Source organism: Tetranychus urticae, chromosome 1 (genome assembly GCF_039701765.1).
Source record: "Tetranychus urticae isolate SD_2017Ah chromosome 1, NJAU_TeUrti_SD_1.0, whole genome shotgun sequence".
NCBI lineage: Eukaryota > Metazoa > Arthropoda > Arachnida > Trombidiformes > Tetranychidae > Tetranychus > Tetranychus urticae.
In genome coordinates, this window is record NC_142958.1 from 4,484,583 (window position 1) to 4,510,912 (window position 26,330).

At 33.2% G+C, this 26,330-nt stretch overlaps 4 protein-coding genes, 1 long non-coding RNA gene and 1 pseudogene across 8 annotated transcripts; 3 read left to right on the top strand and 3 right to left on the bottom strand.

The window, feature by feature from the left end:
• Positions 1-5,487: 5,487 nt before the first annotated feature.
• On the bottom strand, positions 5,488-13,499 carry LOC107365039 (ral GTPase-activating protein subunit beta). Of its 2 annotated transcripts, XM_015932512.3 has the most exons (12): positions 13,209-13,483; positions 11,086-11,816; positions 9,741-11,017; positions 9,523-9,665; positions 9,312-9,409; positions 9,110-9,226; positions 8,986-9,048; positions 8,729-8,872; positions 6,564-8,405; positions 6,365-6,494; positions 6,187-6,303; positions 5,488-6,100 (listed from the first exon to the last, which is right to left on the bottom strand). In XM_015932512.3, the coding sequence occupies exons 2-12, from the start codon at positions 11,795-11,797 to the stop codon at positions 5,995-5,997; spliced, it is 4,749 nt and encodes a 1,582-aa protein (XP_015787998.2). In that variant the 5' UTR covers positions 11,798-11,816; positions 13,209-13,483; the 3' UTR covers positions 5,488-5,994. The 2 variants fall into 2 exon arrangements, with proteins under 2 accessions (XP_015787998.2, XP_015788001.2); XM_015932515.3 differs by lacking the exon at positions 8,729-8,872 and having other exon boundaries at positions 13,209-13,499.
• Positions 13,500-13,962: 463 nt separating this feature from the next.
• Positions 13,963-14,991, top strand: LOC149094421 (uncharacterized). Its single transcript, XR_016197775.1, has 2 exons — positions 13,963-14,061; positions 14,320-14,991. It is a non-coding gene; the product is annotated as an uncharacterized LOC149094421 (long non-coding RNA).
• Positions 14,992-15,110: 119 nt separating this feature from the next.
• Positions 15,111-16,771, top strand: LOC107365078 (transmembrane protein 19-like; annotated as a pseudogene). Its single transcript, XR_016197958.1, has 3 exons — positions 15,111-15,135; positions 15,690-15,796; positions 15,871-16,771. The product of XR_016197958.1 is annotated as a transmembrane protein 19-like (transcript).
• A 975-nt stretch (positions 16,772-17,746) lies between these two features.
• On the top strand, positions 17,747-20,061 carry LOC107365055 (UBX domain-containing protein 1). 2 transcript variants are annotated; one of them, XM_015932535.3, is made up of 3 exons: positions 17,747-18,480; positions 18,986-19,516; positions 19,593-20,061. In XM_015932535.3, exons 2-3 carry the CDS (start codon positions 18,997-18,999, stop codon positions 19,973-19,975), a joined length of 903 nt encoding a protein of 300 aa, XP_015788021.1. In that variant the 5' UTR covers positions 17,747-18,480; positions 18,986-18,996; the 3' UTR covers positions 19,976-20,061. The 2 variants fall into 2 exon arrangements, with proteins under 2 accessions (XP_015788021.1, XP_015788008.1); XM_015932522.3 differs by having other exon boundaries at positions 17,747-17,876.
• A 346-nt stretch (positions 20,062-20,407) lies between these two features.
• On the bottom strand, positions 20,408-22,410 carry LOC107369324 (small glutamine-rich tetratricopeptide repeat-containing protein beta). Its single transcript, XM_015937291.2, has 5 exons — positions 22,234-22,410; positions 21,996-22,114; positions 21,738-21,898; positions 21,154-21,391; positions 20,408-21,083 (listed from the first exon to the last, which is right to left on the bottom strand). Exons 1-5 carry the CDS (start codon positions 22,331-22,333, stop codon positions 20,625-20,627), a joined length of 1,077 nt encoding a protein of 358 aa, XP_015792777.1. The 5' UTR covers positions 22,334-22,410; the 3' UTR covers positions 20,408-20,624.
• A 408-nt stretch (positions 22,411-22,818) lies between these two features.
• Positions 22,819-25,826, bottom strand: LOC107365827 (G patch domain-containing protein 1). Its single transcript, XM_015933395.3, has 2 exons — positions 25,112-25,826; positions 22,819-25,012 (listed from the first exon to the last, which is right to left on the bottom strand). The coding sequence occupies exons 1-2, from the start codon at positions 25,607-25,609 to the stop codon at positions 23,126-23,128; spliced, it is 2,385 nt and encodes a 794-aa protein (XP_015788881.2). The 5' UTR covers positions 25,610-25,826; the 3' UTR covers positions 22,819-23,125.
• Positions 25,827-26,330: the final 504 nt, after the last annotated feature.

Below are 26,330 nucleotides of genomic sequence, written 5' to 3' on the forward strand. Positions count from 1 at the left end.
ATCATAAACTCACTTTTGTTGAAAGGTCAGGTTAAGTGACGATGATGATGATGATGATGATGATAATGAAAGGTAAAAATGATTTTAGTCTGAAAGAAGCGTCTCTATCTTAATTATGATTAGGCCAACAGTTTGTCGATTGAATTATTCATCAATAGGAAAGGCGAGATGATGAAAATGATGGTCATGATGAGAATGATGAGAAGAGTAACAAAAAATGTCTTCCCTTTTCTAAGGAAAAGTTATTTCTCTTTTCTCTCTTTCTTCTTATCATCTTGTTTGTGTAAGAAGCTCTTTTCATTTCTCTCTTTCGCCATCTTCCAAGGTCAACCCGAAAGCCTGAAATGTGCCTAATAAAGAAAGAGAAGAAAGAAAGAAACTGACCTTGACTCTCTCTCTCATCCAATCTTCATTTCATCTTCTGGTTGAAAATAAAAACCAGCTAAGCCCTTTGCTTTCTCAGCGTCAACGATTTCAATGATTAACCTTGATTTAAGTCATTTATTTTTTGCTCTTCTTCACTTTTTCCCTTTTCATCATCATGAACATGGTTAACATGATCATCATTCCCTCATTATCTTCATCTTTTCCAACCAGACTTTTATCTCTCTTCAACTCACTCAGTTACTCACACAGCACACAGACAGAGGCAACCAGAATAGCTTTTGAAACTTTTCAACATCACACACAAATTTACCTTTTCAAACAAATTACCAGCGATTCATGATGTGTAATAACCATTGAAATATGCAAATGAAAGTGCCAACAAAAGATAAAGAATGATTAAAACAATTAAATAAGACACTAAATGAAGCAAACCCAGCGAACGCCCTTCTGGTTAACATTTTTTTGGGTTGAAACAAAACGCCTTTGTTTGGCCAATGAAACACACTGGCAAAGAGTTGAGCTTTCAAACAATTAACATTCATTCAAAGTGATACATTCAAGGGCATTTCAAAGTAAAAATAAGATGAAAAAATATTGAAATGAAAATGAACAAAACAAGATTATTTCCAAATGATTATTGATGATGATCAACATGAACAAGTGTCTTTCCAATAAGATAATCATGGACAACAACCTTCATCTTGTTATCATCATCATTTCTGATCGTTCAATTTACTCTTCTCTCTCTCTCTTTCGAGACAAGAAGAGAAAAGTGTTTTCCATTCAAGTGTTGTCACTCTCGCTCTCTCTTTCATCTTGAACACTTTGATACTCTCTGATTATCATTTATCTCATTCATCAACCTAAACCATCGTTTAGCAGCATTTCAAGCTGTAAAACAAAACCTGATTAACCAGGGAAACCAAGGTAACCATTAGTCAAACTGGCCTTGAACTGTTTTTTGTAGGTTATCATCAATCAATTGATAGGTTTTTTACATTGTTTTCATTTTTCATCATCATTCTCTTCACTCTTATCATCAAACCTGATGTAATGTGAATATTGAAACAAGTAAAAAAAGAAACGTCTGTCTATTGATTTAACCGGATTCAAGTGAAATAATGAAACATTGAACACAAACACATGAAAAAATCAGGTTCAAGAAACGGTTCAAGAACGGAAATCTGTATCTTCCTTTACAATTAATTTTGTCGCTTCTCCAAACCCATTTGTTTTACATTGTTATTACATTGAATATAAATTAACCGAGAGTAATGATTGTGTCTTCTCATGCTTCTCCAATGGGTTATACTGAACAAATTGCAATATCAATTGTTTCATCTTTGGAAGGTTATTTTACCATTGTAATGGCAATAAATGATTACCGAGTTTACTGGTTAGTGCTTGTAACTTGTTGGTAACAACTTGATTCCCAATAATAATATTATGAAGAGAGAGGGAAAAAAAGGAGAACCAGAAACACCAAAAGCAACAGCAGGAGTTTTGAAAAGTAAAATAAAAAAAAACTCTTTTTTTTTCTTCACTTTACAGCCAACACATTGAATGTAAATGCACAAACAACAACCCAAACAGCAAATTATTTCAAGTTATTTCTTTCTTCGCCATCAACATCAGCTTTTTGCTTCTTCTTCTTCTTCTTCTTCGCATGCTTTTTGCTTCTTTGCTGGAAATGCATTTTCAGCCTTTCAAGCCCAACAGTCCAAGGTCAATCCTTTTGTTCTATTCTTTCAATTTTCTTCTTTCTTCAGCTTCTCCAACCATCTGACGATATTTACCTGTAACACACTCACACACACTTACAACATTTACTCATCTATTGTTGTCGACACTCCCACAGGTTTACCAAGACCAAATGAGAAAGGGTTAGATGGATGGCATAAGATTTCATTTCAAGAATTTTTCATTTTCCATCGTCAATTTCAATTCTGGTTTGCTTGTTGACTGGGTTTGCACTTGAAATGATGAATGGTCCAATGGAAATCAGTTTAACCAGTTTTCTAGTTTTCTTTTTTCTGGTTTAACCTTATTCTGAGAGTGTTTTTTGTTTTTCTGGGTTTTGGGTATAAAAAGAGTGGAAAAAGTATTCCAATAAAGATGAGAAGAAGAGAAAAACAGAAGAAAAAGAAATTATCTAGGAATGAATGACCTGATTTCCAGAGGAATGAGATTCTAAAGGTTACTATGGTGATTCCTCATTGAGTTCAGCTGAAAACTCCATGAACTGTGAATGAAACTGTAAATACTGATCAAACAACAGTTTCATCTCTTGGTTAATCAGTTGCCCAATATTGATTAATCAGTAAATGGCAAAAGAATGGGTTAAAAGGGAGAAGGAAAAAAAACACCTTTAGCTGTGTTTCAACAGCGAAAAATCTGCCTTTTCTGTTTACTCAAAGCGCAATTTAATCCAATTTGAATGTTAATCAATTTGACCTATTGATTAAGATTACGATTGATTGAGAAAAAAACTCTACTTTTGCTGTTATTTTCCAATCACAATTCACTTTGCTTCTGTTGTTCAATTAAATAGGCTAAGAGACAGTCTGGGTTAAGGTCACAGAACTTTGCGCCTGTGTGCTTATCATGAGTCTCTTTTTCAGCCTTTATCGTTTCTATCCTATTCATCTCTCAACTTTCATATCCAACAATAAACCTACAGAGAGAGTGAGAGAGAGAATCAGCAAGGATAAGGTGAGACTTTATCTCGACTCTTACCATGATAAGAATAACGATGATGCCCTAGATTCAACAGAACAGACGTGAAGAACTAAATTTGGTTCATAAAGTGAAGGCCTTTTTTGTCTTCCTTTCAGTCTCTCTCTCACCACCCAAAACTCCCACCAACATCAATGGAAGAAAAAGTTAACTCTTTCTCTCTTTGGTATTTCAGTCTAATTTACCTTGATAAGTTCAACTTTTCATCTTGTAGGTCATTTAAATGATGATCATCATCCTTGCATCAATCATCCTCTTTTCATCATCTCATTCATCTGATAACCTTGTTTCCATTTTTATTACAATAGAGTTGTAATCAGTGTAAGTTAAACATTGTTACAAATGAAAAATGAAAATGAAACATTTACTTTTCCCTATCAAAGATAGTAACTCATTTGATTATCCAACACCATTGAGCTCAAACGATTAGATTAAAATGAATTTCAATTTAGCAAAAAATTATCAAATTTTCTGTCAACTTTCATTTTCCCACTAATCATGAGCAACGTTTAAAGCAACATATTGAGCCTCTGTTGGACCTTTTACATTTCAATTGACCTCTTTGCTCCAATTTCCCAAGTTTTACCAGTAACGATTGAAGGGACAAAGACTCTAAACTGTGTCGCTTTCTCAGTGAAAGTAAAAGTACAACCACTGGTCACTTCCGTTGGTCTCTTTTAGCATGGATCGGAAAATGGGCCAAACAAGTTAACACAGTTGATTGAAGTAAAGCGTGAGTTTAAAACGGTAAAGATTGATGAAAAAATATTGAATGGCAAAGTGAATGGCATTGACCTTCACAGAGGAAGATGATGATAGGGAAGAAGAAAGAAAGGCCAAATGAAAGAGCAAATTTTAAGGTCAAAGGTTTTGTTGATCACATTTCTTTCATTTGCTTCTTCCTTCTTTTTCTCAAAGAATAAGAGCGAGAACAAGAAGAAACTTGTCTTCATCTTTTGTTAGGTTAACAGTTAACTTCAAGTCTAATCATTATTGCCCTTCTTTCCTCTTCTCATCTTAATCTTCCTCATCATCATTTACTTTCTTTTTTTCTCTTCTCTTCTTTCCTTTCTCTTCACAACCAGATTGAACTATTTTTGGGTAAACTGAAGCTTCTCAAGGGAAGACAATAAACATCCGTATTTAAAAAAACATATACATTTAAAGCTGGCTTAGAATTGAATTTTAATAAAAAGAAACCTTTTTCTTGGTCTTCTCATTGACCCAATCATTTTTGAATAATTGTAAATGTCAATCAGTTTAATCAAATACCTTTTATCCATTGTAGCAACAGTGACAAAAGTTCATTAAATGTGTTCACTTGCCAATCCACTCGATAACATTCACTTTTTTGCTTGTATCTTGATTTTCATGATGAAATTTGCTCGAAACAATTTGCTAATTGTTTATTGCATCATTTGCTCTTGATCAACAATCAATATTACAATGAAAATTGGTTTCTATTGAAAACTCAATTTTCCAGTTTTTTGTTTTCTTTCAGCTTCAATTGTCATCTTATGCTTAATCTTGCTCGGCTTTTGGCAACATTTAACATTTATTTTTGTTCCGTTATTGGTTTATTAACAAAGTTAATGAAAGTTAATGGACAAAGTTGTTGACAAAAAATGGTGAAAGAAACGCGAAAACGAGTCTTTATTTGATTATCTGATTTCCTTCTTGAACCAGAATGCAAACACTGGAAACTCATGATTTAGTTTTTTTAATCTTTTACATTTTCCTTTTCATCTTCACCTTAAATTCATCTTGTTCATCATTTGTACTGAACATGGCTTTCAATTTGAAAATAAAGATCAACTGAAACTAGGTTATCATGTCACCAGCAAAGGAGAAAGAGAGAGAAAATGAACCTTAACTTTCTTCTTTTAGTTCAAGTTGAGGTGAATTTGATGGCTCAGGCAGCGACATCATGTACTTATCATTGGCATCACAGTTCATAAATTGTCTAATTATGGGAATTAATTTACTCAAAGTTGATTTACTGATAGATTCAATAGATAAATTGATTTCACACCTTTAACTGCTGACAATGATTTGCTATTAACAGTTGAACAAAAGCCATTTAACATCTCATAAACCTTGACCTAAACTGCTTTCACTTCACACTCAATGAGCTTTTGTTTTTGATTCTGAAATTAATTTTCAAACGTTTTTACTGTTCAAAGAGTTCAACAGTTGATGCAACGAAATTATCTTAAAAAATAACTTTACTCTTTTCATGGTAAATCCACTGATTTGTGTTCATCTAGTTAACTTTGGTAGATTTGACTTGATCTATAATAATTTTATCCTTTACATAATCAGAGGTTTGACTTGGATTTGTTTAGTGAATAACTTCGGATTGAATTTGGTATAAAATATTGATTTTCAATTTAATTTTGATTATACCAATAGAATTGATCACAATTAAAGTCATCGTCATACTTTCGCCAATTATATTGCCATTAATTTGATCCTTTGCATAGATGGAAAGTCAATGTTTAATTTTTTCTGTTTTTTTTCTTCTGCAAGCGCAACGTTGAAAGTAGACTTCATTTAAACGGGTTTGTAACAAAATTGAATAGCACTTGTTGAAACATTTTAAAGTTCAGTTCTTTATATAAAGATACATTCATTTCAAGTGGTATTATTCAGGAAAAATTTTTGCTTTTGTTCATCTCTTGGATAAAAATATAAATATATGTGTATATTAATAATATAAATAGTGACTCTTTCCCTAAATAATTTTGGTTTATCATTTTGTCTCAAACCAAGTGTAGAAATAATAAATAGATTTGATTTCTTTCTTTTCATTATAGTTTCATTTTTAAGGCTCTTTCTTTAACCATTTAAATCGACTTTAAATTCAACTTTTCATGTAAACAAAGAGTAGTAAAATTCAGATTGGTCCATATTAGCTTGCAATTTTTTGGCCATTTCTTGGATTTTTAATCTTCTCTTGACATGCGGAGGTTGAAAGCTGTAAAAATATAAAAAAACAATCAAATCATTAGCATATATGCCATTGAAAATTGTTAAACAAATTGAAGTTCAGTAAATTTATACCTTTCTGCATCCAATCGTCGACGCCGACATAAATTAAGGCAAGTTAATCGGACAAATATGCTAAGTACACGTTGACTCACAACCATTCCGTCTAGAAGAGGAAGAGCAGTTGGTGGCCTAAACAGAAATAATCAAAACTCATCATTAGAAATTATTTCATAAAAATTAATAATCATACCTTGATAGTGAAGTGACAATCTTTACAGTAAAAAGACCGTTTTTTAAAGGATGCACAAGAATAGCAATGTAATCCTTTTTAGACAATGGATTTGTTTCAACTCCAGTATTGGTGACTGTTAATAAAGTTGCTGTAAAGAAATGAAAAATTCATTAAATTCAATGGATTCTTTTCATGTGTTACAAATTTTTCTACTTACAACTAGGAATTGTAGCTTCATCGTCAATACTTTCTAACCAGATAATCAATATTTTTGTATCACAACCAACATTACCAATAAAAGAGAGATGCTTATTTTTCTTCCTCCAGCTGTTTCGAGTTGACTCAGCTTCAGATAGATTACGGGAAAAATTTGATGTATTTGTCCCGTCATCACTTAAACTAGATAGAGATCTTAAATCTACTGTTTCAGAGCCTTCTGTACTTTTTGCACGTCCTTTAACTTCTGAATCGATTGAGATTGAATCATCTTCTGGAAGTCGTCCAGAAGGAACAATAAAGGCAATTTCATTGCAAACATCAGCCCAATATAAAACCATTTTGTTACCATCGTAGGCACTTCCACCATGGTCATCATAAGATTCTCTATCATCAGATAAACTATCATCATCGCGAGCTTTCCAAGAGGTATAAACATTACCTGTCCAACCATGATGTTGATTAACTTTGATTGAACAGCCAAGACCATTTAGAAAGTCAATAAATGATGAACTTACATAGTGTTTAGACGATACACTGTTAAGTATTTCTTGTGGATGAACTCGACCTTTACGGACGTAAAAGATAAAAGCAGTGTCAGAAGTTCGGGTTGAGATCATGTCTAGTGTTTTGATATTGTTAAAAAGTTCACTATTTTTCTTATCCAAACTGATAAGTGATGGGACTCTTGAGGTGAAATCGCAAGATTTTTGACCAGATCCAAGTGAAATGAATCCTAAGTGGGATAAAATTAATCGACTGCATTCAAGTTCATCTTTTGGTTTAGGCTGACTGAGATCGGAAGAAAAGATTAATGGAAGACAACGTTTCTCCAATTCTTTTTCACTTAAAGCTTGCTTCTCAATGATTTTACTCATCTTTTCATGATCACCTTTAAGCGTTTGATTTGACTTGATAAGATTACTTAAACTTGGAATAACCATGTCCAATTTGGTTAAGGGAATTTTTTCTAGTGATTCGGGAATAAATCGTGGGAAAACTGTTCGCCGAGTTGAAGGAGTTGAATGTGGAGGAGGTCGTGGTATTGACTCGAAAGATGACCTATCAGTGCTACGTTGAAGCGATAATACTTGAAATTTCATGGACCAACAATATTTTCCAAATGGAGATCGTATAATACAGATGCTTCTCTGAGCAGGAGGATGATTAACAAAAGCCAATAAAATTGAATTATCTGCTATAAAATATTTAAAATATTTAGACCAACTATCAACAGCATTGATATCAACATCAACTCCTAAACCTCTAAGGATTGAAGCCTCGTCAAGAAGACAACAACCGGTAACTGTTTCAGGTGGACAAGGAGCTGGTGGACAATTACCAAAATGATTCATTAAACAAGTTAAAAGTGATTCAGCTGCTTCACGGACTCTCATAGAGGCAGGTTTCAGCTCTTTGTTTGTTTTAAGTACTAGTCCATTTGAAGAGCGAGATTTAGATCCAGAAATTCCCAATTCAATAACTTCCATCAAGGTGTCTATACATTCCCTGTCATTGAGAACACAAGAATGTTCATGAAACCAAACATTAAGACAACAATAAGCTGCCACAATAGTTGAATGCATGTCTTTTGAATGATGAGGAGGAGGTCGGGAACATTGATAGACTATAAAATCACAGATCCATTTAGTAATTAATTTGCATTCGTCAATTATCGAGGGTAATCCTGATTCAGTTTCATCAACTTCCGTGAATTTGATTCGTGCAAGAACAACGAGAGTCTCCAATGCTGCCAAAGATACTTGAGTGTCATTTTTCCAATTATTAGATAACAATTGACAAACCAAATTCAATGATCGTGAATAAATTTCTCTTGCTGTGTCTAGAAAATGAGATAAAAAAACTGAATTAATTTTAAATGCATGGTATCGAAACAAGATAATTAAGGAAATTGCAGGGGAAATTTTCGAAGCATTAATGCTTTTTAACATCATGCTTTGTCAGTAAAAGTTCATGCGAATCGACAATCATTATTAATTATTCACATCTAGAGCATTTATCTGCATCTTAGGGAAGGTTAAATTTAGTTTAAATCTAAATTTTCATGTATGCTTTAAAGATGAGCAAATGGTTAAAAAACAGTTGATTTAATGCGGATAAGCAGTTGAAGGGTTGTTTTAATTTTAAGACAAATATAACAAATACCAGGTATTCCACCCTTTCCTAAAAAGGCATCGGATAGATTGGCAAACCTGGCTCGACGATGAGCTGAGTTGTCATAACTAAACTGAGAATGGACAACCTTGTCCCTTACTGAATAATTATCCGAGCTTTTATTTGATGAGTTATCTAAAAATTTTTGGAGAAGAGATTACATGATTTTTTTCCAATGGTTCAACAAAACTTTTCATTTTTAAATTGAATAAAACAATAAAAAGTGAATAGTAACTGATCAGACATACTTGACCCTTTGTTTGCTTCTTTATCCTTTATAAATGAATCTTGAACACAGACAAGAAGACCTCCTGGAAATGATAAAAACGATTAAAATTGTGTTTTTTTCAATTAAGTGAGGTGAAAATTTACCTAATAACATTTGAACATTAAGAGAATCGTGCTCAGTTTTCAAAGCATTGATCATAAAGTTGATAAATCTGGGCCTCAAAGAGCGGAATGTTATTGGCGATGAATCTGTGAGAGAGTCTGAAAAAATAAGAAATTATCAGAAATTATTTTGAATAATTTATTAAGATATTTGGGAAATCAAAATCATACTCTTCAATTATACCTTTAATTGGTAGCTCGTTGAAATGAAGCGGGTATGAGATCATGGACAACAATAGGTTGATACATGCTCGTCGAAGATCAGTTATTGACGATGAACTTCTGTAATTAAAACAAAAAAAGAAAGTATTAAGTATCATGTTTAAAGTAATTTAATTCAATAAGAAAATATTCTTATTCTTGATTTTGTTTATGAGTAAAAATAAATAATTTACTTGAGTTCAGAATCGGAGTCATTTATAACAGTCTCCATAGCACGAAGAAAGTCCGGTATAAGTATATTGATACCATTTAAATTTATCTGAAACAGCCGAGTTCCATTTAACAGAATACTTGACAAAACTTGACCTCGAGTATTCTAAAAGTAACACCAAGAAATAATTTTGAGAAATTAATAATCCAATTTTTGTTAATAAATGTGTCGTTAAAATACCTCTTTAACAGATAGCCCATACTGCAAAGCTAAATAAAAACGAGCCAGGTATAAAGGACGAATATCTTCATCAGTTTTTTTGGAAGAGAATAGTCGACAAAGAGCTCCAATTGCTTCTGATTGTCCAGCTTCAAAATTTTCAGGAGATAAAGATGATGACAATTCAAGGCTGATTCTATCTGATCCAGCTCCAATGGAACCTTTTCTAGATGCAAAGTTATCACCTCCAGTTGTTGTTGATGTTGAACCTTCTGAATGTTCAGAGCCTTCACTAGAAGGCTCATTTTGAACATACTTGGTACCAATCATGCATGCATTAAATAACCAATTTCCCAAAGCGTTTAGAACAGAATTGATCTTAGGCTTTGTTTGATTGAAAGTTAAATTACGAAGATATCGTGTTTGAGAGGAAGTTGTAGGTGGACTTGGTGTTGGTACACTTGATGTTGTTGGAAAACTTGAGCTAGTCTGAATTTGTTGAGCTGCTTGTTGATGTTGCTGTTGTTGCTGCTGCTGTTGATGGTGCTGTTGCGACGGTTTAGATGCGTGAGATAATCCTGACAGTAAGCCTCCTTTTCTGCTGCCTTTGGTAGTGGTCGATGAGCCTGATTTAACACTGGACTGTTTACGAGGTGGAGGTACTATTCCAAAGCTTGATGCTGAACTGGAAATGGTTGCACCAGATTTGGTTGATTCATTATCATTTAAGTCAATATCAAAAGAAACAGGTAAGCCGAGAAAAGAGTCGACCAACATAGCTACTCCTTTCATAGCTCGATAAAATATTTGAGGGAGATCATTTAAACAAGGATGTTGTCGAGGGTCAACAACACTATCAGCAATATAATGGTGAAATTTGCAAGTTTTAGAAATGATTGCCGGTGAATGAAGGTCAACTGGATTACCAATTGTGTGGAGAAATTTGTACCATGCTTCAGAGACAATCTCTTTAGGCATTTTGTTAATTGATTGGATGCAATAAGTGGCAATGAGAGGTGATCCAAAGTCAGCTGATGAGGATGGTGATAATGATGGTGAAGTTGCTGAGTCATAAGTTAATTGTAATAATCTTTGGGTAAAAATGAAACAAACTCGACTCCATTGGTCAATCAAGGCAGGTTGGTGTCTCCAAGAACAGCAAAGATGGTGGAATGTTTTCCAATAAGATGGATTTGGGAAAAACTTATAGCATGCAATTATCCAGATCTCGAAAAGAACACTTATTACTCGCTCACACAGCTTTGTTCGTCCAATATCTTGTTTCTCTGTTGGTGGAGCTGGAAAAATAAACGAAAAAGTGACTTATTAGTTTGATTTTACTCTACATTTAGATTCACTTATTTACCTAAAAGTGAATTATTTATGGAGAGAAGAAAAAGAAGAAGTAAATCCCAAGTTTCTTCGTCCATGATATTATTTTCATCCTGTGTAATACAACCAATTGTCCTGAGAACACGGTGACACAGAAGAGCTTGACGAGAGATAATATCATTTGAATTTAAGTCAGCTGATGCATTTTGATGGCTTGGATTTGTACTACCATTGGTATTTGTCCTCGGTATGAAAACATTATAAAGATGTTGAATAATTCGTCGATAATAGTGGTTAGGGTCATTCATGATGGGTGAAGGGATTATTTTGATTGCCGATTCATGGGGAATTAAAGCATACATCCATTCACAATAGATATGAACACAATCTCTGATTGCTTCATGTTGCTCGGTAGTATTTATTGGCAAAGAAAGACCAAAACAAATAACTTCCATAACCCATTGAACATCTCTATCTGTTTTAAGATAGTTGATTGTCTCAATATCTGATGAAGGTGGATCACTTATTGAATGCTGACCAGCAGTACCGATAGAGCTTGAGCCAGGTAGTCCTCCCGAAACAGGATCACGACTACTTGAACTTGCTTTGATCACATTGCCAGCTAATGGTTTAACAACTGCATTTACAATATTTTGACCATTAATGTACGGTAATTTATGTAAAACACTCCATCGATTTTCCTCGAAAATTGAATTGACGTTGATAATAGGCCACTCATTGCACATTTTGCTGTTATTGATGTTGCTATTTACAGCGAGAAAAGTAAGAAATAAGAAAAGTGATTAATAACAGGTGAGATTTAAAAAATAGCTCACGTTCAGAGCATGACTTTGAATTCAATATCATCAATCATAATTGTAGTTTATAATAAGAAAATAAATATCTAATTAATCAGCCATCGACGACAATGGACAAATTTTATCCATTAAAAGTTGAAAATATTGTGCTATTACCAATTGAATGGCTAAACTCACACATTCAGAATATATGAAAACAATTAAGCACAAGAATATGATCAATACAAAATTGTGTAGATAATGCGATTTCATCTATTGTATCTCATTGGACAATCTCTACACATTCAGGATTGATAAACAAATTATCTGGAGCAAATTGAATGTAACAATGAAATATTTGCATGAATATAATGTTAACAAGGAAATTTAATTTCCTTGTAGGAAAATCGATTCATTAAAAGTTGGTTTGATCAGCAAGCATTTCAATAAACCATGCTCTAGAAAACTTTAACCATTTAAAAAAGTTTCATTCTTACTTTTGCTCGTTTAAAAGCAAATATTGAATGCTCAGCGAATTTGAATAACATTTTAACTTGAAATATTCACATCTATCTGCTGTGACAAACCCGGTTTCTTGAAAATGAATCAAACTTGAAATTCTTTTGTCAGAAACATTAGAAACTCGTAAGTGATATTTTTTCAATAACAATTTATTGGTCATTTCCGATTGAGCAAAGTGGATCATTAATAAATGATTTGTAAGCTTCTCACGATGACAATGAATGAGGATGGTTGAGAATGAAGTCGACATTCTGCCATTTCTAAAACATTGTGAAATAATAAACTCATTCTGTTCCATTTACAATTAATAAATGGTGGATGTGATGTGGATTTAATGTAATTTAGCCTGATAAGAGTAGGAAATTTTCTACCTGTCATATTTAGACAAAATTGCTTTCTCACTTTCTTGACAACGTGTCAGTTATAGAAGTCTATTATTTTCTTTCAGCAACTGAATTAGGGGTTTTGGTGTTCAACTCTTGCTCTTCCAAAACTCTAAGACACTTTGAAGCTTTTGAAATTGGGTGATGAAAAGATGAAGAAAATACCGGCTCCATGATCACTTAGCTATTCATCATTTGGTAAATACCAATAAGATGTTTAACATTTGTCAATAAAACTTGAGATAAAAAGATTCAATTAAATGTTATCAGTTAAAAATCATATGGCAATATGAGAAAGTAATGAGATCTTCTTGTATGGAATAGACAAGTACTTGTGAGAAAAGTGGTCCAACTAAACGAAGGATAATTCAATAGTTCCTCAAGGGTTAAGCCAAATGTAATATTACTGTAAAGATGTCATAAATAGATTGTTAAATAAAAATAACATAACTCACCTGCACTGAAGACCATAGATTCATAATAAAAACAATAGCTGTATCAAGAGTAAGTCAACATTTGCATCATAACGTTGAAGTAATCTTTTCTTTATAACAAATGTAACAGTATAAACAATCAATAACAATAATATAAATTTAAGTAATAAGACTATTATTATACACTTGATGTAGTAAAAAATAATCAAAAAATATAATCAATAGAAGGCTTTAATTAAACTAAAATCAAAAATTAAAACATTTTGCTTTTTTCAGGTTACTCCTCAACTGGTTTTATTGGTTCACAGGTTCACCTTTTCACAGATGGCGTAAGTTTCTCAGCATTTGATTTAAAATGCAATTTTTCGGACAATTATTAGCTCTAATTATTAATTAAGATCAATTAAGCTTTGAAAATATCAATTTACGATTAAAAATGTAAATAAGCTCAATTTTTAATGAACGGGTTTTAATTTTGAAATCGCTTGCAGTCGTGTTGTTGTTGTCACTCTTGTTTGTTTTTGTATTTTTGAAGCTTTAATCTAGTAAAATGTTTTGGATTACTCATTATAAGTAGTTGATTTAGATAGAACGTGAATCTGCGAAAAAGTAAAATTAGTGAAAGTTAAGAATTTTTTGGTCCTAATTGAGATTTTTTCATCAATCGCTTTACAAAATGGTAATGAATAATTTGTAATTTCAAGCTGAGCGGGGTTTTTTCCTAGTGGCTGTTAATTGAACAAGATTGCGATCATTGAAATTGAGCTCATTTTTGAGTAGATATTTTGTGTGAAAAAGAAAAGATTGTCAATTTTTGCTTTGAATTTTTGTAATTTAAATATCTTGATCTAAGTGGTTTAATAATCAAATCGAGGTGAGTTGATTCGTATTCTCTAATGTATATGTATATGTTATTTACCAATTTAAGCCGCTTAGCAACTTTCCTCTTTCGCTTGAAATTTCTGCTGTTTTGGGTTATATTTTTCCATATAAATTGAGTTTTGCATTTGTTTTTATTCAGTTGCTTTCTATTGTTCAAAGTGTTAAGGTGTCTCTTTCAACCACGTGAACTTCTAATTTCATTGTTTCATCTCATTCTAACACTGTTTCTACTGTATTTAATTTTTGATAGTGCAATTCAAAATGACAGAAATGAGAGATTACATTGTCATTAAACTCAAAGAAATGGGATTCGATGAAGACAAGATTGAAAGAGCGTGCAACTCAACAACATGTGAATCGCTCGATCAGGTGATGGAGTGGATCATTGTCGAAAGTGAAAAGAGCTTAAATTCTGTTAATGAGAGCAACTGTTCCCGGTGACAACTCTGAAGCTACTAAATGTGAAGCGGATAAACTTTCAAATGCTGATTCAGGAGAATCATGAGCTGACGGGTTCTCGTTTACCCTTACCGTTCGAACTTGAGTCGATTTGAGTCCTGGCATCCAGATCTCCCTAAGCGGAGGGCCCTTGATGTCCTCAAGCGGAAATGTTTAAGACATGGCTTGTGCGTAGCACAAGTGCCTTTAAGCAAAAGTCACACCAAGAACTGAGTCAATAATTATAAATTTAATTTAATCAATTAATTTCTTTCTTAGATTTCTTTGTTTTTGTTTATTTAACTTATCAAGATTGAGTCTTTTAGTCTTCTTTCCTGACAGAATGCACCTAAGCCATGCAATTTCTTCAATTATTTTGCACGGCAACTTTTTGAGTCAATTTTAAGTACAAATGCAAAGTGTTAATTTGTAAAATCAATAATATTTTTTCAAATACTGAATAAATTTATAGTAAATTTGTAAATATTTATCATGGTAAGAAATTAAATCGGCTCTAAAGCATGGAGTATTTCAAGGTTTTCAGAATATCACAGAACTTCAAGCAATCAAGCTTTCTTTGCTCTCTTTGAAACCGCTTTTTCTATGACTAAACGCGTTATAGATTCCGGTATAAGTTCATTTAAAAGCTCCATTTATGCCGGTGAAAGCGTATTCAATTTCACCATCATTCTTGGGTTAACTGATGAGATTATTCAACTGTTTTCATTACATTATAAACAATCAAATCTCAGAAGAATCGAAAACTGTTGATTGTTTTCATGGTAATCCGTAGGGTTAAAGAAACCTGAGAGCTTGAAGGAAGAAAGTTGTGAGACAAGTTTGTATATCCTTTGCGGTTCAATTGTTCAACTCTGTTTATTTTGTTTCTTGCTCTCAATATGATCAATTAATGTTGATCTTTTCTTTTCTCCATCTTTAAACATGTTAATTGTTCCATTATTGGATTAACACATTTCCCATCACATCAAGTTTATCCAAAGAGTAAGAGTAAAGTCCTCTTTGGCTCAACTTGAATGCTATAATACCACAGATCAACGGAATAATCAAACAGTGATTATTTTAATGAGGCAAACAAACTCAAGTGACCGCCATTTACTCAATTTACAATACCTAATGAGTTGCTTTACTTTGCCAGGAATCCTGGAATTTTTTGAGTTTCAGCTGACTTGCCCTCTCCAATAAGATGGCTTTTTTCATTCTTGATACCTTTGTTGTCAGTCATGCATGGCTATCTGAGAAAACATCTCGACTGACCGGAGTTATTATTGGTAAGAGCGTGTTTTTAAGATTCCAATGATTTCCTTTCTTATCAAATCACTAACATTTTTTTCTTTTCTTTCAGCCTTCATCATTAGCTTCATCTTAACATTGAGTAATTACTGTTTCATTGTGAGCTTGTTTACGTTTTTTTCACCTCATTCAAAGTAACCCAGTACAAGAATCACTTGAAAAGGAAAATACTGCCAAATCAAGATGAAACAAGGTGACGCAACTGGCTTCAAGTTATGTGTAATGCTGGAGTTGCCTCGCAATTTGCCATTATTTTCATGCTGGAACGAGGTATAACCAATGAAAACCCAATCAATTTCAAGTCTGACTATTACTCATCCTGGTTTGCCATGGGAGTTTTAGGAAATATCGCTTGTAATAATGGGGACACATGGGGATCTGAATTGAGTCTTGCTCTGACTCGTGGTAATCCAAGATCACTAATTTTCGGAAAGTTCCAAGAGGAACCAATGGTGATGTAACATTGGTCGGACTTATATTCTCAGGACTTGGTGGTCTGGTTATTGGATTGTCTTATTATTTAACTCTTATACTTTGTGCTAATCGTGATGTTCTACCTATTAGTCCTCCTTAATGGCCAATAATTATGGTCGGGTGCCTAGCTGGTCTAGTAGGCTCCATTGTCGATTCAATTCTAGGAGCAACCCTGCAATTCTCTGGTTTTAATCGGGAAACTGGTAAAATGGTTGAAGCTCCTGGTGAAAACGTTGAATGGATCAGTGGTATCCGGTTCTTAGACAACCATTCAATCAATCTGTTCTCATCTCTTATATTGGCTCTTCTTACACCAAAGATCTCTCAATTATTCTGGTCATGATATTTGATACCAAATGTTTCCAGATTAAAATGAAACTCACTCAAAAAACTTTCAGCCAAATGAAACTAAGCGATTTTTGAGCTCGCTCTATTCGATCGTTTTTCTATCAAGTCGTAATCAACTGGTGGATCATCAATTCTGCCAACTCTACTAGTGTAACACAAAGAAACTCCTTATAACTATCATGATTCAGCAATCAACTCATGTTTTTTTGTATTGCTTGGTGATTTGTGGTAGTCTCTCCGCAATGAAAATCAAACTTGAACTGCCTTAAAGACACACAATGAAATGTGAATATCTTGATGAATCTTGTTTTTCTTGTTCTGTTATTACTGCAAATATGTTTTATTTACAATCGGCTTTGTCAAATATCAACTGAGCTTAACTTAAAGATGAATCAAAACGCTGATCAAAGTTCCATTTAACAGAATACTTGACAAAACTTGACCTCGAGTATTCTAAAAGTAACACCAAGAAATAATTTTGAGAAATTAATAATCCAATTTTTTCTAATAAATTTAAGTAATAAGACTATTATTATACACTTGATGTAGTAAAAAATAATCAAAAAATATAATCAATAGAAGGCTTTAATTAAACTAAAATCAAAAATTAAAACATTTTGCTTTTTTCAGGTTACTCCTCAACTGGTTTTATTGGTTCACAGGTTCACCTTTTCACAGATGGCGTAAGTTTCTCAGCATTTGTTTTAAAATGCAATTTTTCGGACAATTATTAGCTCTAATTATTAATTAAGATCAATTAAGCTTTGAAAATATCAATTTACGATTAAAAATGTAAATAAGCTCAATTTTTACTGAATGGGTTTCAATCTTGAAATCGCTTGCAGTCGTAGTTAGAATTCAATTGAGTTTACCAATTAGTGTCATTTCTCTTCATTTAAAACAATTAGAGTGAATTGAGAATTGAAATAAAATATCAATTGACAGAAATTTGACAATTAGAACCATCTTAAATATTTGTAATCATCAACAATGAATTTTTGCTAATGTTTACTGTTAAAATTGAAGAGTCAACAAATATTTTGTAATTTCAAGTTTTGCGGGTTTTCTTCATAGTAGCTGACAACAGAAAAAGATTGCTTTTATTTAACCTGACGATGCAAGTTTATTTTCTTCCGATTATCAATCACCTATCCTAAATTAATTAGGACTTTTGAAATTCAACATTAAATTACTGTTTTAAAGCTATCTAAATTGACAAAGTTCAACTTCTTGTTGGTAAGTAGATTTTAAATTCTTTTCGACCTGTAAATAACGCTTTTCATAATCCAATCTGTGAAAGTCAGCTTTTGCCATTCATCACCAACTTAACCTAGGCTCTAATTGTTGAGCAAAACTCAACCAGAATATCTAAACCAGTTTGAGATGCGATTGTAAAGCTTACTTTCTAATCATTAGCGTCAGTTTGAATCTAGCCTAACATGGTTCTGTTTGGAATCGACTCTGGAAGTTTTACTCTTGTTTGTTTTTGTATTTTTGAAGCTTTAATCTAGTAAAATGTTTTGGATTACTCATTATAAGTAGTTGATTTAGATAGAACGTGAATCTGCGAAAAAGTAAAATTAGTGAAAGTTAAGAATTTTTTTGGTCCTAATTGAGATTTTTTCATCAATCGCTTTACAAAATGGTAATGAATAATTTGTAATTTCAAGCTGAGCGGGGTTTTTTCCTAGTGGCTGTTAATTGAACAAGATTGCGATCATTGAAATTGAGCTCATTTTTGAGTAGATATTTTGTGTGAAAAAGAAAAGATTGTCAATTTTTGCTTTGAATTTTTGTAATTTAAATATCTTGATCTAAGTGGTTTAATAATCAAATCGAGGTGAGTAGATTCGTATTCTCTATTGTATATGTTATTTTCGTATCAATTCAATTGGTTTTACTTTAGAATCCAACATAAGACTCGATCCTTCAAGACTAATTTTAAAATCAAATCTTCGGACTTTCTATATGCTGTGGCTTAATTTTCGCCATGAAGAAATTTCTCTTTAAAATCTTATGGATTTTTAAAACGTCTGGTTGACACTCCCTCGCTCCATCAGTCCTTATTTTTGTGTCTTCTAAACTAATCTTCGCAACTTTAAAGTTATCTGTCTTTGAGTGGGTTATTTACCATTTTAAGCCGCTTAGCAACTTTCCTCTTTCTGTTTGAAATTTCTGCTGTTTTGGTTTATATTTTTCCATATAAATTGAGTTTTGCATTGGTTTTTATTCAGTTGCTTTATATTGTTCAAAGTGTTAAGGTGTCTCTTTCAACCACGTGAACTTCTCATTTCATTGTTTCATCTCATTCTAACACTGTTTCTACTGTATTTAATTTTTGATAGTGCAATTCAAAATGACAGAAATGAGAGATTACATTGTCATTAAACTCAAAGAAATGGGATTCGATGAGGAAAAGATTGAAAGAGCGTGCAACTCAACAACATGTGAATCGCTCGATCAGGTGATGGAGTGGATCATTGTCGAAAGTGAAAAGAGCTTAAATTCTGTTAATGAGAGTAAACCAACTGTTCCAACTCTGAAGCTTGGTGACATCTCTGAAGCTACTAAATGTGAAGCGGATAAACTTTCAAATGCTGATTCAGGAGAATCATCAGTCAAAAAGGAAGTCATTAAAACTCCAGAGGAGATCGAAGCTGAAAAGCGGCGCTATGAAGAAAAGATCAAACAACGAAGAATTGCTCGGGAACAAGAGGAGCGTCAACAAGAGATAGAAAAAGAAAAAAGCCGGAGACAAACTGGTTCAGAAATTTCCAAGTATCGTGAGCAATACGAAACTCAAGAAAAAATAAGAATTGCTCAAGAAATTCGCAGAGAAAAACTTGAGAAAGAGGCTCATAAGAAAGCAGTTCTCGGTAAGTAATTTTTTTGTCTCTGTTTTCCAGTTTATTTATTTATTCATTGTATTAACAAATTCTTTTATTTCCATAGAGCAAATTAGAAAAGATAGAGAGGCAATGAAGAGAGAAAATCAATCCTCGCAGCCATCAACGCCATCAACAAGTGGGTCTACTCCTAACAAGGTGGTAAACACCGGTAGCTCTAGTACTGAATGTCGCCTTGCCATCAGACTTCCTGATGGAAAAACTCTCCTCCACACTTTTACCCCTAATGAGCAACTTGCCGCTGTCAGATTGTATATCCAATTGAACCGTAAGGATCTAGTCGGACCTGCCAACACTTCGCAGCCCATAAAATTGATCATGCCACCCAACAAGGTATTTACTGAAGACGATATGGAAAGGACACTACTTGATCTGGGTCTTCATCCGTCGGCAAGACTAATAGTTGCCGATTTAAAAAAACCCTTGTAGAAACATGGAGTTATGTTATGCTCATTTTCTATAAAATTAACTTTTTTACTTTCAATTTAGATTGATTAAAATCTATAATAAAATTACTTCGTGTTTACATTATTTTCATTTTTTAATTGTATACAAAGCTGCATTAAGAGCGCTGAAAATTACCATTGGATTAACGAGTTTAAACTCATGAGTTTGATAATGCCAACAAACAAAATATTTACCTAAGATAGGGAAAGGACACTACTTGATCCGGGTCTTGATCTATCGGCAAGTTGCCGAAAAGCTGAAGAAAGCCTTTGCTGAAAGATGTCTTCCTTTTTCCTTGGTTTAGATTGAACAAAAAAAACTATAAAAATACTTTGTTTACATAATTATTTGCATTTCTTAAAGTTGAATAGTTTGATTAAAAGCGAATGTTTAAATAAAATTGGAATCAGATAGTTTTAATTAAAATCAATTGCAAATTTAATCGTCGCGATGTGTGTGTTAGAGATTTTAACTATCGATTTAACAAATGTTTAACTCGTCTTTAACCAGCTAGAGATTTTATATTTCGATAAATTTGTGGTAATGCCATTCAAAGAAATTTCATCAAAGGTCTAGTGATTCAAAAATCAATACCAAGGAAAGTTTATTACGAGTCTTCGTAGAGTTGCATTTAAGGATTGTTGTTGGAATTATTATTATCATTTGGTGGATTAGCGCCATTACCACCTACATTTCGTCGAATCTGATCATATAATTCAGGATTCATGTTTTCAAATTGTCGAGCTAGTTGTTGACCGATGTTCATCATTGTGTCTAAATTAAATCCTGACAAAGGATCAGTTGGTAAGCCTCCAGGACCAGTTGGAGGAGCCCCTGAGCCGGCATCACCAGCTGGTGGAAAATTACTTTGAAGATTAGGGATACCGGATGGAGCCCCAGAGGGTACTCCGCTTGGAGCTCCGGAAGGAGCACCGGGAGGAGCTCCAGGGCGCCCACCACCAGCAAGCGAACCAAAAACATTGCTCATCATATCGCGTACCATGTTTTGCATATTAGGATCTTGAAGAATACCTTCGGCGACTTGAGCGATTGCTGGGTTTTGTAGAATGGTTGAAAATGGATTTGTCCTCTGGAAAAAAATTGTTTGAAAAAATTAAATGAGATAAGATCGAAGATAAAAGATAATATTTGAAACTAACCTCGAGCTCGGCAATGTTATCCTCAGCCACTTTGAGGTTACTAGCATAGCTATCATTGTTAGGATCGAGTTCCAAAGCTTTTTTGTAATTCTCTCGAGCAAGATGGTGGTTATTCAAATTAGCATAAGCTAAGCCCATCCGTCCATAGGCTTTACTGTAGTTGGGATCTATTTCAATGGCTCGTCGACAGTCTTCAATAGCAAATGTATGTTGATTCAATTTACTGTAAGCAGCAGCACTGTAAAATGAAACCAATATTAAAAATACCTCATTAGCATGAAATAACGATTGGTTAACGTTAACTTTTGATTAGGTGCAACGTATTCATGGTAATTTTTATGCAAGTCACTGACTAATTATCACACCATGAACAAAATTAAAGACTGTACAAACCAATGCTAGAGATGAGAGTGATGACTAAACATCGAGATAATGATCGATTGATTTGAAAGATGACAAGCTGGACTTTAAATGAAACTGCCATAAAAATTAATATGACATTGAACATGGCATGTAGCATTTTTTCAGCATTAAACACGATTATTTGTTGCGATTAAATAAAAAGAAACTTATTACAAACTAACCGGTTACAGTAGAAAACAGCATTCTTAGGATCCAATTTAATGGCTTTAGTGTAAGAGTCCAATGCATCCTTATATTGTTCTACCTTCATTAGATCATTTCCCCTTGTTTTAAGGTATTCTGCTTCTCTGCGATCTTCTTCTGATACAGGCTCATCGGTATCCTAAATTGAACAGTAAAAACGATAAATTAAAAGTAAAATGTCTATCCACAGACAAAAAATGGTATAAAAAGACAGAAGAAAGAAGTTCATGCTATACCTTGCCTATTGGTTCGTTTTTGATGGCATCTTTGAAAATATCAACCAAAGACCGAGATGGTAAAAGATGAACATCACTTGAGCTGATACGATAAACTGTTTCCAAACACTGAATGGCAACTGGAACAAGAACAAGGCGAAAGTGTCGAAAATTGAAGGAAATAAAATCAAAAGTAAAAATTAAATACGCTGTCAACAAATTTATTAAAAATTTATGATTGTAAAACAAAGAATCTTACCCTCTAAGCCTTCTTTATCTTCACCAGTCAAATCATCACTTCTTAATTGGTCACCAAGATATTGGACAATACTTGCTGCTAAACGTTTCTCAAAAGACATGATTAAATTAGTTGATTAAGATTTCAAAAATTGTTTTGAACAATTAAACTTATGTTATAATTATAAAATGAGTGATAATGTGAGTAAGCGTTAAATGAAAAATTACTTGCTTCTGGAGGATGAAAACAGACTCTCACTTACAGAGGCAGACGCGGGATTTTCACTTTTCTCAATGTGAATTGAAAAGCTTGAACGATTCCGCTTCAAAATTGATTTTTTTATCGCAAATAATTTTATTCTGGTATAAAGTTCAAGTTTTAGTTCAATTCGAATCTGATTCTGGACTATAATCCTCTGTAGATAAATAACAAAGACATTAAATAAAAAACTCTAGTTTCAAAATCTGCTGCATGATAATTAACGAAATGCTTCTAAAGACATACTTTTAGTGTCAATCTTTTCTTTGATTTTAGACAGTAATAGTTGCCTTCCAATCGTGATGATTTGAATTTACTCGCCACCTGTTGTTTAAAAATAAATAGCAATTTATCAGCGCTTCCAAATGAGATTTATTGATTGGAATTCGTTGATGGCAAGAATCTTTGTACAAAATTACAATTTTTAAATTTACAATCAAAATTATATAAATTTACATGTATAAAATATTTTAGTTTTGGTATTGTTTATGATGAAGATTTTTAACTTTACTCATACTCTCGATTTCAAAATGAAAAAGATATCCTTCAAGATGAAATTTTTGAAAATTGGAAATCCGTCCGAGTTGTATCTTTCAAGATTCATAAGATGAATACAATTCACATTACCTTTATAATACATTGACAAGCTGCAATTTTACTTAATTTTTTTGGCACTCAAATGTTCAGTGTCATTGGAATTATCTGAATCACTCGAATCCCCACTACTAGAAGATGATCTTCTTCTATGCTTTTTCTTAGATCTTTTGGATTTATGTCTGGATTTTGATTTTGACTTTTTTCTCTTTTTCTCTTTTCTTTTACGGCTATTAGATCTTGCTGTATATCTTTGATCATCGCTCATTGGAGGTAGAGCAGGTCCATAAGTACTTTCTGATTCGACCCCATCCGCTCCTGAAATGATCTGAATATCATTGTCTTCTTGATCCTTTACTTTGCGATCAACTTCTTTTGGGTCAATTTTATAAGAGATAGATTTGCTTAGCAAATCTAAATTGATTCCTGAAAAAATTCCAACTCTAGAGGAGCTTGATTTGGGCTCTATCACTTTATCGCGATGAATGATGTCACCGCCTCCATTACTCTGGTTCTTCGTTGAATCTTCAATATCTTTAGAGGAATTTGCTTTTTCCATTTTCTGCCGTGAATCCTTTTTTTCTTCTATCTTGTCATCACCTTTTCTTTTTTCACTTTCTTCGTCAGTATCTGATTCATCAGAAGCAAAAATGGCTTTAAAAAGGTCTAATGGAGGACGTTCAACCTGCTCAACAATTTCTTCAGTATCAATTGAAATGAAATCGGGTGGCGCGGAAGCATTTCCAGGTTTTTCTTTATCTTTGCTTGTAGAGCTGGAAGAAGAAAATTCAAAATTTGGTTGAAATAATGAGCTAAACAGTTGAGGTTTCGCTTTTGTTGCATTTGCTCTCATGCTCGCTGTAGTCCCAGTATTTTGGCCAATATGAAGTACACCAACAACATCAGGAAATTGTGGATACGGATGAGGCACATTAAATCTTTTACAAAGTAAAGTGTGTGGATGCCACTGGAAAGTTTCTCTATTAGTCAATCCTATGGTAGATTTAACTTCTTGTTGATCATTAGTTACTGCTTCTTTTTTAGTTGGAGCTATTTTACTAGATTCTGTTAGTCCAGCTTCAAATTTATCTTCAGTTAGTTCTGAACTGCGAACAAATTTATTAGCAAAATAAGCGCTTAGGGGGTTTGATGATGCACCTTGTTGTTTAACTTGCATTTGTTTACTATCTGATTCAACAGAGACTTTCTCGTTCTCGACTTTCAGTTTTTCTTGAGTTTTTTTCAAACCTACAACAATGTCAACTTCCTCACCAAGAATTATAGCTCGAGCATTAGCATTCATTTGAGGTTTCATTTCGTGTTTGTTCAGTGATTTAGGAGATGCAATTGTACTTGGAGCACTTAAATCCATTGATTTATTCTGATAGTTTTCTTTAGTTGGAGGTGGCTGATTCCAACGAGATGCTCGTTTACTTTTCAAGAAAGGTGGATGAGGTCGCCAATTTTTCGGTATCTCAGGTAATTTACTTTTTGATGACTCAAGTGGATCGATTCTTGTTACTTTCACAAAACCTAATAGAGAGCCTTTGTTTGAATAAGTAACAGCTGAGGTACTAGGCTTTGGCTCGTTCTTTTTTATCGAGCCAATTTCAAAATCATAGTTTGATAAATCTTCTTTCGAATAAATTAATGCATCATCAGCATAGTCATCATCGTCTTCTAATGCTCCATAACCAAACGCTTCACCAGTAATTTTTAAACGTTTATTTCCACTAAGAATTGCCGTCAAAGGTACTGCTTTTTCTAACTCATCTGAAAATCCTGATTTTAAAGGTTTATAACCGATACCAAAAAAGTCGTTTTTCGGTGTATATGGAAGTGAAAAAATTTCTGCTTGCACGATAGGTTCATCAATAAAGTCATCATTTTCATCATTATTCCTAGTGAATTCTGGTGGTATACTACATCCGTAAACTTTTCCGGTGGACTAAAAATAAAAATCAGTTTTAAGATATATCGGAGAAAGTAAAAAATGTTAAACAACGATTAGACATTAATCAAAAATACTTTGTTTTTTTTAAATTACCTTTGGTTTGAGAAAAGCTCCCTTGTATCTTCGGCCTCTTTTCATAGCGGTAAAAAGTCTAACACCAATCGATTGAGTTGTTGGTTTTATGATGTCTCTAAGAACATCAGTGAGAGATGCTTTTGGGTCTCGAAGACCTGCGAAAGCTTCTGTTTGTGGTCCTTTGAAATCATCTTTAGTATGAACTTTTTTCGGAGCTATGCCAAATAAACTGAAATCTTCATCGTCCATAAAATCTTCTGGCTTACTCTTGACCAACTTTTTATCCCATCTTTCTTCCTTTTTTGATACATATTGTGAAGGTATCCAACCTTTCTCGGTTCCAACCGTATTGAAATATCCGGCAGAAAAACCTCCAGTAAAAGCTCCATGAAATCGACGACGACCCTTCCAATCTCGTACAGTTAGATCAAGTTCGGGTTTTTTACTAGCATTCTCATTATCTTCCAATGGTGGCAACGGAGTTCCATAAACAAATTCCTCGTCTTCGTCATCCATAGTTAAAAAGAGTACATTCAATTTCTTAAATACCGGTCTATAAAAAAACGGAGGCAGAAAATGGATAGATAAAAACTAATGAACACAATCAAATTTAATGGTTCAGACTAAGTTAGAGGGGGACTTTCAAAACACAAATCAAGTTGAAATTCACCAATTCACAGCAACAAATCAACAACAATTCTTGTTACTAAGGAAAACAAGCAAGCCTTGGAACGGTAAGCCCTATTCGTACAAAAAAATATCTGATAAGATTCTGATCCTTGGATATGGAGTAGACTTTTATTTGCCTTAAAAGTACGGCGCGTTTGTTTAAACTCTATGGAATAGTGTCAAAAACTTGATTATTTAGGTTAAGATATGAGAAATTGTGGATTAGTAGGGACATAATTATCACATTTATGCACAAAAATTACAAAAATGGGCAATAACGGGTAAAAATTAGTTTCTTTCAAATTTAGACTCTATTGGGTTGTAGAGACATAAAAAATAACCTATCAAGCTTTAAACTCTTTAACCTGGCCGAATTTAAGTTTAATTAAACCTACTCTTTAGCCACTGGACTGACAGTGGTACATAAAAGAAATTAAACAATTAAATTATATGAGTTGCTATTTTCAATATGAAAAGAATTATGAGAATGAATGAGCGTCAAATGCCAGTAAGAAAATGTCTTAGAGTGTGGAAGGTTAAACTGCAAATCGAACTGATCTAATGTCCA

Excerpts from the sequence above, each read along its gene's own strand:
- LOC107365827 (XM_015933395.3), bottom strand. The coding sequence starts at position 25,609 with ATGGATGACGAAGACGAGGAATTTGTTTATGGAACTCCGTTGCCACCA. Across the intron at positions 25,013-25,111 it reads GAGCTTTTCTCAAACCAAAG|TCCACCGGAAAAGTTTACGG; the intron begins GTAATTTAAAAA and ends TTTTATTTTTAG.
- LOC107369324 (XM_015937291.2), bottom strand. The coding sequence starts at position 22,333 with ATGTCTTTTGAGAAACGTTTAGCAGCAAGTATTGTCCAATATCTTGGT. Across the intron at positions 22,115-22,233 it reads AGATAAAGAAGGCTTAGAGG|TTGCCATTCAGTGTTTGGAA; the intron begins GTAAGATTCTTT and ends TTCTTGTTCCAG. Across the intron at positions 21,084-21,153 it reads ATAACATTGCCGAGCTCGAG|AGGACAAATCCATTTTCAAC; the intron begins GTTAGTTTCAAA and ends ATTTTTTTCCAG.
- LOC107365055 (XM_015932535.3), top strand. The coding sequence starts at position 18,997 with ATGACAGAAATGAGAGATTACATTGTCATTAAACTCAAAGAAATGGGA. Across the intron at positions 19,517-19,592 it reads TCATAAGAAAGCAGTTCTCG|AGCAAATTAGAAAAGATAGA; the intron begins GTAAGTAATTTT and ends TTATTTCCATAG.
- LOC107365039 (XM_015932512.3), bottom strand. The coding sequence starts at position 11,797 with ATGTGCAATGAGTGGCCTATTATCAACGTCAATTCAATTTTCGAGGAA. Across the intron at positions 9,410-9,522 it reads GACTCCGATTCTGAACTCAA|AAGTTCATCGTCAATAACTG; the intron begins GTAAATTATTTA and ends TTTTAATTACAG. Across the intron at positions 8,406-8,728 it reads AGGAAAGGGTGGAATACCTG|ACACAGCAAGAGAAATTTAT; the intron begins GTATTTGTTATA and ends CTCATTTTCTAG.